At 42.4% G+C, this 10,818-nt stretch overlaps 1 protein-coding gene across 1 annotated transcript; it reads right to left on the reverse strand.

The window, feature by feature from the left end:
- Positions 1–9,641: 9,641 nt before the first annotated feature.
- On the reverse strand, positions 9,642–10,593 carry LOC116441300 (zinc transporter 10-like). Its single transcript, XM_032103036.1, has one exon. The coding sequence runs from the start codon at positions 10,591–10,593 to the stop codon at positions 10,141–10,143; it is 453 nt and encodes a 150-aa protein (XP_031958927.1). The 3' UTR covers positions 9,642–10,140.
- Between the last annotated feature and the right edge of the window lie 225 nt (positions 10,594–10,818).

Below are 10,818 nucleotides of genomic sequence, written 5' to 3' on the forward strand. Positions count from 1 at the left end.
AATAAGGCTGTGACTAAGTCCTCTGACGTGGAGCACAATTACAGCTGACTCTGAAGGTGTCAGAAGCTGTATGTGTTCAGAGCCTCAGCTCTGACACTGTATCTGCTGATCTTCTGATTATTCCTTCTGTCAAGCTCACGCATCCCCATCTGCTTGTCACGATACAGCCACACTCTGACACAGGAACAGCGCAGTGTCTGCTGGGTCAGACCACAGATCCGTGTCTGGACTGTTTCCAGTTCCCATCTACACCTCTTGGAGATGAGGAAACCAAACCTTCACTGTCTTCAAAATACAGGGCAGCCACAGATACAGAGGAACTGCAAAAGTCCTGGCTGTCTCCTTTACTCCTTCCCCTGGATGGTCTCATATTTGATTCACTTTTCTGTTCTGAACATTAAGCACACATTTTTATGGAACTGATCATTCACTCCTGCTTTCTGTTTCTCATCTTCAGTCACAGTTTAAGCCCAGCTGGCAACTCAGTGCCACACAGCAGCTCACCCGCTCTCCCCTGCCACCAGGGGGATGGGGAGGGGAGTCAGAAAAAAAAGTAAAAAAAACCTTATGGGTTGAGATAACAGTTTAATAACTGAAACATAGTAAAAACAAACAAACAAACAAAAAAACAAACCAAAAATAAACCAAAGAAAGGAGTGATGCACAGCACAGTTGCTCACCACCCGCTGGCCGATGCCCCGCTCATCCCCCAGCAGTGATCAGTGGCTCTTGGCCAACTCCTCTCAGTTTATTTTCTGAGCATGACTCTCTATGCTGTGGAATATCCCTTTGGCCAGTTCAGGTCCTGCCTGTCCTGGCTGTGCTCCCTCACAGTTTCTTGTGCAGGTTCTCGCTGGCAGATCACGGAAAACTGAAAGTCTTTGACTTGGAGCAAGCACTACTCAGCAACAACTAAAACATCAGTGTGCTATCAATATTTTTCTCATGCTGAATTCAAAATGCAGTGCTGCACCAGTTTCTATGAAGCCAAAAACTATTCCAGCCAAAACCAGGACATCTTCCGCCCAGCTCTTCATCCATGGAATGGATGCTTAGAAGCATCTTGGAAATCCAAAGTTTTGCTCTTCTCACTGTGCATCCAAACCTCCCTTTCCCTCTTCATCCAGGTGCCACAATCTCTTCAAGAAAAACAACAACTGAAACTGCCAGGTGAACAAAGTTATCCTAATCATTACATGTAAGTAAGCTGTTGCTTTCAATAACAAGAATAGTTAATTCAGGTCAATCTTCAGAATGAAGTGTGTGTTATCCCTGTAGCTCTTTTGCACCTTGATTTCTTCCCACACAGTCCAAAGGAAAGCCATGATCCTGCACATAGGAGTCACTGATGCCATTACCAGTTTCTTTACTTGGGCTCTTCCCCCTTTTTGGGCACTGCCATTCTGCCTGCACCAATCCACCTGCAGTGTCAGAACATTTGGTCTCAAATCCTTTTAGAAAGGAGCGATGTTCATGATTGCTTTGCAGTGTGCTTGGCATCCTTGTGTGTTTTACACTGATTGCACACATCCAACAGTGGAATGTTATGATTTCACTTTTTCATTCAGTGCTGAGATGGCCTGAACAAGATACATACTATTAAACAAAGACAAGAAACCTAAATATCCCAGGCTCTCCATTTCTGACTATGCTGAGTTGGAACAAGTTCTTAGGAGATTCAGAAAAAGTTGTCCAGCACCTTAGTTTTCTGATTTATTTGCCACTTTAGTTTCAGTTACAACGCTGCTAGAAAAGCTGCAGTTTTCTCATCCTAATTGGGAGCAGAAATTAGAAAAATTCTTCAGAACTCCTAAAATTATTAAAAACAAAAAAATTTCCTTCTGAACCCCGAAGTGCAAAGCACTCCTGTAAGCTTCAAGATCTCTGTGTGCCAGGCTTTCAAAGTCCTCAACACACCAGTTTTCAACACTTAGCCATTGGCAGCCAGATCCTGTAGCCAAGAGGCTGTCCCCACCTGTGGCTGTTAGGGGATGCTTAGATAAGAGTAAAGCAGGGTAAGTATTCCCTTAATGGTCTTTTATCCTTCAAGTGTTTTCAGCCCAAGTGAGTTTCTGAGCCAGATATCTGTATTTAGTAGCCCTCAATGAATTTTTTTCCATGCACGAGTCCAGCCTCTCACTCATCACTGCAGACTTCAACATTAACTGGAAACAAGCTCCACCATCACCTCTCACAGTGTGAAGAACCATAGGATAGTTTAGTTTGGTACCCACCCTGCCACAGGCAGAGACATGGGCAGGTTGCTCAGAGCCCCATCTAACCTGGCCAGGAACACTTCCCGGGATGGGGCATCCACAGCTTCTCTGGAAAATATACTCCAGTGCCTCACCATCCTCAGAGTAAAGAATTTCTTCCTAACATCTAACCTAAACCTACCCTCTGCCAGTTTAAAGGCATTAATCATTGTCCTATCACGACCTGCCCTTGTAAAAAGTCCCTCTCCTGCTCTCTTGTGGGCCGCTTTAGATAATGGAAGGTGCTTTAATGTCTCCCCAGAGCCTTCCCTTCTCCAGGCTAAGCAACCTCAACTCTCTCAGCCTATTGCCTCTTTCTCCTTGTTTTGAATCTCAATCCTGATAGTTTCACTTAACATGTTCTTGTTCCAGAAGACAGGACAAAAATTCAATGGCTACTGACCCTCCCTATGCCACTTTCAGTTTTGCAGATTTGCACATCCTCCTTAAGTTATTAATTTTCAAGGTGGCAGGTAAAAATCTACTTAATTCCTTCCAGAGAAGCCATTACCAGCCCGTGAAAATGGGGTATCTCTGTAATTATGAAATATGACAACAATAACAGCAGTAATGATGGTAATTTTCTTCTACTGCTGCATGAAAATAAGGTCAGTCATGGCCTCGTGCTTCTGTAGAATTTGGATAGTAAAAAGAGCCATGAAAACAAGGAACTAGCTATTAACATTACTGTTAAGAGACATCTCTCTTCATCCCGCTTATCTAAGTCCTGCCAGAGATTACTTCTTAACCCATCATAAAAATTACTTACAAAAGACATTTCAGGAATTACCTGGAAGGAACTAGAGAATGAAAGAAGCCAACGCCCACACACTGCTGTACATCATAAAGGAGTTATGCCTCCTTAAGGCTGTGGGGAGGAAAATATCACATTTGTACTAAAAAGCTGAGGCTGATCCTGAGCACATGACATTTAGAGGCAGCATCCCTAGCCTGAAATGCAATGGGTGGCTGTGAGAGGGCCTTTAAGCTTCATTCCAAGAAGACCTGGTGATAGCCTTGACTGTGAAGCTTGTGAAGCTTATTTCTCTAAATTAAGAATGATGGACCAAACTCATAGCAAATCTAAACAGAAACCACGTGGTTGGCTTCTGCAACAGATAAATTCGACCACAAAATGAAGAACATAATAAACACCAGCCAACAGACCTAGTTGTGGAAGGTGGTTTGCTCCTCACTCCTTGCTCATTTTATTTGTGCCTCCCTCTCACACCTACAAGAGGAAGATGGGGTTTCTCGGGATAGACTGAAAGGTGGAATGGCTGGGAAGTCATTAGGTCTGCTTCAAGCCAGGGAGCAGAAGCCTAGACTAGCAAGGCTTCAGTAGTCTGCCGGAAAGCTTTATCAGTGTCCTTGGCAGAGCACAGAGGTTGAATGTTCCTGGGTTTTTAATCATAGCTGTGACTCTTCATGGCAGTCCTGAAGCTGTCCTGGGGAGAAACCCTGCACTGGAGGTTGGCCTGAGAAAGTATTTTTCATGCTCTCCTAAATTTCACTTGAATACATTGAATGATGAACCTGCGGGATTATTTATTTCCTAGACTGGAATGTCTTCTTTTTGTTATATTTTTTCCTATTTTAAGGTGGTTGCTCAGGTTTTTAGTTACGAATCACCATTCCCTGCACTTAATACCCAGCATAAACAAAGTTTTGCATACTTTAGGACATATCCAGTCAGTCTCTGCTCTATCACCTGGATAAACCTTCCTGAAATATTTCAAATACTTCACTTTTTAAAAAGTGTAGTTCTGTTATGCTCCTCACATAAATGTATGTGTGTGTATATTTATATCTCTGTATGGCCTTTTCTAGGTAGCATAGCACATTGCAAAGAACATGAAGAGGAGAAAGCCATTCACTGATTTCATCACTGTAAATTGCATTGAGTCCTACTGGAAAAGGTTCATTTTCTGTATCAGCAGTATTTCTAGACTGAAACTGATACCAGACTTATGCCTGTGTCAAACTCCCTGCAGAACATCCAAATAAAACAATTGCAGTTAACGTATAAACATGTCAGCCTTAAAAAAACCCATTGTATTGAAACTGTTTATGACTTTGAACTCAGTTATCTTACAGTCTTTTTATTTCCTTACAGCTCACCAGAGATATTGTGATGTAACTCAGACAGTCTGTCCATGCCCTTATTATGAAATTGGTTCAAGGTTGAGAGTGAATGCAGATACCCAAAGTTCAGCAGCACTAGTACTGTTGGAATCTAGGTTCAGAGAGTTTAATCTCACCTTTATGCTGTTGCATAAACCATCCAGGGATGCTTTGCTTGCTTTGCTCAGAGACTCAACTTTTTCATTCTGCACTTTCCATTTTGGATGCAACGTACCCCTAAAATATTTGCTTTTACTCGCTTCGATGCACATTTTTCTCACTGAAAACTAATCCTTAGATTGCCTTCTGAAGTTTCTTTGAAGAGCATTCAAAATTCTGGTGAAAATTTAGTGAAGGACGTTGCTAAATATGCTTTCACAGTCTCTTCCCTTGTCTTTTTAAAGACTTTGTTTTAGAGCTCCACTGAATATACATTAATACAAATCTGATTACCTTTTCTGTGGCTGCTTAGAAAAGATTTGGAAAATTTTGATGAAGACTATTTGCCACACTATTAAACTAAAGAAGATCTTCAAAATAATATGTGTTCAGTTTTAGGCACTTGATAAACACTTAAAAATACTTTGACTGTATCTCTCAGACTTTTTATTCCCTTTGAGAAGACTACATCCAGCAAAGCCAAAAAATCTAAATATTTTGTTACAGTAGGCTCTGTTTACCTGCATGCCAACACATTAACACCTCTGTGATTTATGGAAATAAATGCATAAAGCATACATCCGTCCATTTATGGATTTATGCATAATGTTTAGGAGTTGGGCGCCACAGTGCGTTACAGAGGTAATGTAAATCCCGAGCATGAGGATGCACCGTGTGACAGAACTGTCATTTGGTAAACTCTGGTGCTGCAAGTTCTACAATCATCTGTATGAATGCAGCCACGAGAAGAATTGGCATGAAGAGTCTACTGAAGTCTTGGTGCTTTCAGGGAAAAATAAAATCAACCTCTTGAAGATACACCCAAAAGAGAGGCAGCACGAAGTAAATGCTGATTATGAGGAAAGCTTTAGGCTTCTCACGTGTGAAAAGCACATTAAGCCAGGGGTTTGTTGTTACAGGTGTTACACTCAGGGTTCCTTCTAATTCCTAAAAAGGTCTCTGAGTCATCATCATCTGGCAAAGTCTCCTACACTTTCAGCAGTGCGTTTGAGAGAGAAACCTACTCCAACCAGGGAACGTATTTTTCTATTCTTAAATGTGGCTAAATTGATTGATCATGAAATTCTTCAAACTGAAAGCCTAAGAAAGTGAAATCTTCTGTTCTGGAACTCTAATTCCCAGAACATTTTTGGCACCTGCAGTATAGATTGTTGCCACTGTAGAATCAGAGATCACTGTTACAAGTACAATTGGTTTTTGATATCTGCACAATTTAGCTCACCAGGTCTCCACCGGGAAGGTCTGTGGCACTAAGGTACAAATTAAGCAGCCATTTATTCCCTTATTTTAGCTTATAAATCTTCTCATTTCCCCTGAGATCAGCATGTTTGCACAAACAGATGTGAATATTTAGTTCAGAATATTACATCAACAAAGTCTTCCCAAGTCACCCAGCCAGTTAAGGTGAGCACCTCTCTTCGTTCACACATCTGCCCCCAAATCTCTCCTGCTTACAAAGCCTGGAAAAAAGATTTGCCTCGCAGCAAGCCTCAGAATAAACAAACTCACTCTGCATAGGTCCAGAAAGAGAAAGGAGGTAAGTTTTCCATTTATGTGATTCCTAGCTACTTGCCAGCTCTTATCTGAGAGGTAGGCTGCTGGTGCATGCTGAAATAGGAGAATCAAGATTCAACAGTGATGCAACACCAAAAGCTCACATACTAAACCTGCTAAATTGCACAAACAGGGACGTTAAAAGCAAGGCACTTGGCTGCTAACACAGAACATGTTTTATTTAATAAGCTGTGAGCTGTGCAAAGACCATGAGTTCTCTCATGAGAAGATGAGAGCTGTTTCTCCCAGACAGACATTTTATGAGTGGCTCAGTGTCAGGTGGGTTGGGCTGGGTGACATCTTTATTTCCTACTTCCCCCCACACCTCCCTGTACAGATCACAAGACGACAGAACAAATGTTTTGTCCAGGTTAGATCTATATTTCTTTTCTAAGACAATCAAGAGAGAATTACTACGATCAGACTAATGTGGTGCTTTTCAAACTGTGGTCTCTCTAAGAGTTTAACATTGTGTGTAAATGAGTAGAAGAGACAGCTGCACTGACCTACATGGACAAGAGTAATTGGGTCTCTGTGTCCCGTAAAACAGACTTCAGTATTTTTACGACTGATTATAAGGCGTATGGCCAGTATTAAAATTGTCTGGTATTTATTATGGGAGTGTGATGTTTTTTATTTTCATCTGCTTGCTACTTTGCCATGTTCTTCCTCTTTGTGCCAAAACTTCCTGTGTAAGATACAAGACCTCGAAAGTGTCAGAAAACTCTGGCTGAAGGAGCTCTGTCATTTCCAACAGCAACAGTAAAAAAAGTCTTTTGTGAATTTCAACTTCTGGGAAAAGTTTCTTAAGGAAGCTTTAATATTTCTACGTTTTAATAAGTATTTCCTGGATTTGAATCCAAAGCACCTATTATTCTGTGATGCCCTTTGCTATGGATGGCCTAGCTGGCTCAAGCTCCTCTACACAGTGTTTCCTTTAGAGAGTGTAGAAATATTTTTATACCTGTAGTGGCTGGTCTGGGCCAGCATCAAAAGAAAGAACAGGGGCATGTCCTCCCTGTTCTCTTGCTGACCTCTCCTCTTAGTCCTGACTTGGTGCGGGGAACTGCATTTGTCTGAATCAAGTGCAAAGATGGACCTAGAAGACAGAGAGACCTTAGTTCAACCTGGTGAAAAGAGACAGGTACTTGCAGCTGGCAGAGGGGACAGCAGGAATTTGAAAAACTGAGAGAGACAAAGGGGAACGGCAACAGCTGAAGACTTAGGGAATAGGACACAGAGCAAAAGGGTAGCAAGAACCAGAATAGGGAAGGGTGAGGGGTTGAACAGTTAGGAATGAGAGGCAAGAAAACCAGAGGCAAAAAAAAAAGAGAGGGAAAAACCACATTTTTACTCTCCCAACAAGAATATTTATACTAAGATGAGAACTTGGGGAGTGGGTGTTGCAATGAGCTAAATGAAGAGTACAGATGTAGAACAAGGGAAAAAGACGGAGAGCTGAGTTGGCACCTGTAAACACCTCCCTCAGAGTCCACTGGGCTCGTTAGACACATCTCACTCTGCCCCTTCTGTCAGGAAACCCACCAGCTATTTTTTCCATCCCTGATGGTAGGCCATGCAACAGAGGAACAAGATGAACTGCTGGTTGTGGCAATTACTTGTGGCACTAATACACATGGAAGAATTTGCTTCAGTGGATTCAGATGCTCCCACTGCCCTCAGCACACACAGTTCAGCACTAGAGCACTAGAGTGGACCTACTCTCCTCATTTTTTGCCTTGATACTTCAAAGCAGTGCGAACAAGAGAGGAGAGGGCAGTTTAAATCCATTCCCTACCTGGGGAGCAGAGATATGAAGGCTATTGTCCCCTTTCCTTAGAAAGCTTAAGAGGTAGAGGGCTACTCTACAAACCTTTATCTTCCAGCAAACCATCACTGATGCCAGGAGACTGCCCAGGTGTCTCCAAAGGTGTTGCCTGTGCAGAGCTGGACAGCACCAGAAGCACACATTCAAGTATGTCCATCTGCTTGAATTTCTGCTAATGGTGCTGAAACACTACAAAATTCACCTTGCCTTCCAGCTCCAGGGAAGAGTGTATTTTCCTCATACACAGGATGACAAGAGGCAGAGAGATGGTATCCCTCCTTTTTCACATTTTTTAATATATCCCTAAAATAAATGTAAAGCACACGAGTATATTTTTCAGAGTACAGCTATCTGGGGAACAGCATTTCTTTTGAAAGAAATGCAATAAAAATCCCACTTAGATTGAATATAGAGCAAATTAGAGGAAATAAATAGGAAATTTTACTCAAGTGGGAAGTGCAAAATTAAGTCCAGAAGAGAGGAGCATTCCCTCTACAGCATAAAATGGCGTTATCTTGCCTGTAGGCACTACTGCAAGCAGAGAAGTGTAATTGTACCAGAAACAGAGAGGCAAAACCACCAACAAATTTACACACTACATTTATGGGATGGTACAAAATTCATCCCTGGCTCATGCAAATTAAATTCAGTTGGAAACAAAGTCGAGTTGCCAGGTATTTGGACATGAGTCTTTTGGAGGGAGAGGGGTGTCTGTGTTGTCCCAGAAAGTTATTAGAAGAAGGATCCTGGAAATTCAGTGAGAACATAATTTAGCTACACAGTTACCATTCATTTCAGTTAATTCCTCTATAACTGCCGATGTGTTCCTCCTCCCTGCCTTCACACAGAAGCACAATTTTCAAAGCTGTCTTCCAAGAAGTCATCATAAACAAAGACTTCATCAGGAATTGCTGACAGTTCCCAGCATAAAAGCCTATCAAATCCCCCAAATAATTACTTATCACCAGAAATTTAGACCAAGAGCAGCTCAAATTTTAAACAGGTGGGCATATAAACAAGCAGGCACCAAAATCAGTTATGCATCTGGCTTTAATGTTAAACAACAACAAAGTTAAAGCTTCAATATAATCTGGAGATACCTTTAATAATGAACAGAATTATTTTCCAATTTGAAAGTCCATCAGAAAACACATTAAAGACTGTAACATAAACTAACAAATTTTTAATTTCTAGTTCCAAAGCCCTGTCCAGCCTGAACGTCAAACATAAGACTTACCTTACCTCACCTAGAGCAGTATATAACAGCACCTGCTTTTTCAGACAGGCTCTCAGCTTCCTCCCCAGCACATCCAGTTACACTTTGCAAATACCTGGCTCTTATCTCAACTGAAATATTTCTAGTTTTAAGAAATATATTTGTATGTGTATATAAAAACATACAGAGACAAAAAAAGAAGTCGCATGTATCTTACAACAAATAAAGTGAGACAGTTCCTGCAGGAATAAAAAAAATCAGCCCCCGTCTCTCGTCCCAAATGTAGAAATTTTAAAATCCAATGCTAAGAAAAATAAACTGAAAAGCCAAAACTGCGTACCAAAGAGAACCTCCTGCAAAATGTTTCTGCGGCAGAGTATGCCTGTTCCTCCTCTGCATGCTCTCCCAAGCACGGGTTAACAAACATCAGCAGAGAATCCTCAGCTCTGTAGTCACAGGTTTTTTCAGTCAGCATCCTAATATTCTCACAACATATTCCCAAATCAACAAAGGCTGAGACGCTCCTTTTACCCTTACCTATTCTTTTGTCTCCTGCAAACAGTGAACACTGCTCTAAGGATAACCGCGTCTCTGATAAAAATTACAGCAGAATTACTAAAATATTGAGAGGTGGAAATTGGGGATGACTGGTATTTCAGGATTAGGTATTTCATAGCAAGGATCTCCCTGGGGGTGGTAGCACATTTTGTCCCATATTTCGCCAGCCAGTGGATTAGGGAGGAAATTTCTCTTGCAGATCACTGTACATTTTGGAGAGACAACACTTAAACTGCTTGCCCATTAACTTACTGATAAACACATGCGGTGATAGCTGGAAACATGCACAGGTTCAAGCATAAAATCCACCTCCCTTGCTAACAAGAGAGTGAAGACCTCTACATTTTACTCACCCGTCTCAGAGAAGCAGTAAATAGTCTCTATAACCAAGCAGAAGTGCCGAGTGGCAGAGCAGCTGCATGAGGTTATTTACCTGTTTCGGTGTCTCTGGGGGGTGCATGACAATAGCAGCACTCCATGAAGATAATGTAGTTCAACACATTGAAGAAGAGACCTGAAACCCCAATAATGAGGACGAGCAGCGCTTTCTCAGTCTTCTGAGGGTTGATAAACCTCTTGACAGCCTCCACGAAGATGCTGAACATGAGCGCGGCGGCAAAAACGGAGTTGCCGAAAGCCCCCAGGACGTCTGCCCGGCTGAAGCCGAACGTGCTGGCCTTGTGCCACCTGACGCGGCTGAACCTGACGCCGAACAGCCCGATGATCATGGAGATCAAGTGGGAGAGGACAGCAAAGGCATCTGAGGCCAAGGAGAGAGAATTGCCCACGTAGGCAACCGAGATCTCAGCGATGAAAATGGCGAGGCTGAGCACGCACATGAGGATGAGCCGGCTGCTGCGGCCCGAGTAGCGGCCCATTCCTGCTGCCCCTTGCTCCCAGGATCTGCAGAGACAGAGCTGTGAGAGGAGCAGCTCCCTGCCTGAGATCCTGCCCTTCACCTGTCAGCGCTGCTCACATGTGGGAGCCACTTTTATAGGAAGCAGTAAAACAATAAATCAGTTTAAAGGGCAGTTCAGTGAGATTTGTCATGTGAAGACACCCTGAGGGCTCCAGTCCTGCAGGTGTCCCACCCTCAGGAGGCA

This window comes from Corvus moneduloides, chromosome 3, assembly GCF_009650955.1.
Source record: "Corvus moneduloides isolate bCorMon1 chromosome 3, bCorMon1.pri, whole genome shotgun sequence".
In the NCBI taxonomy this organism is placed as follows: domain Eukaryota; kingdom Metazoa; phylum Chordata; class Aves; order Passeriformes; family Corvidae; genus Corvus; species Corvus moneduloides.

Bases quoted from the DNA above. Each gene is read 5' to 3' on its own strand.
- LOC116441300 (XM_032103036.1), bottom strand. From the start codon at position 10,593: ATGGGCCGCTACTCGGGCCGCAGCAGCCGGCTCATCCTCATGTGCGTG.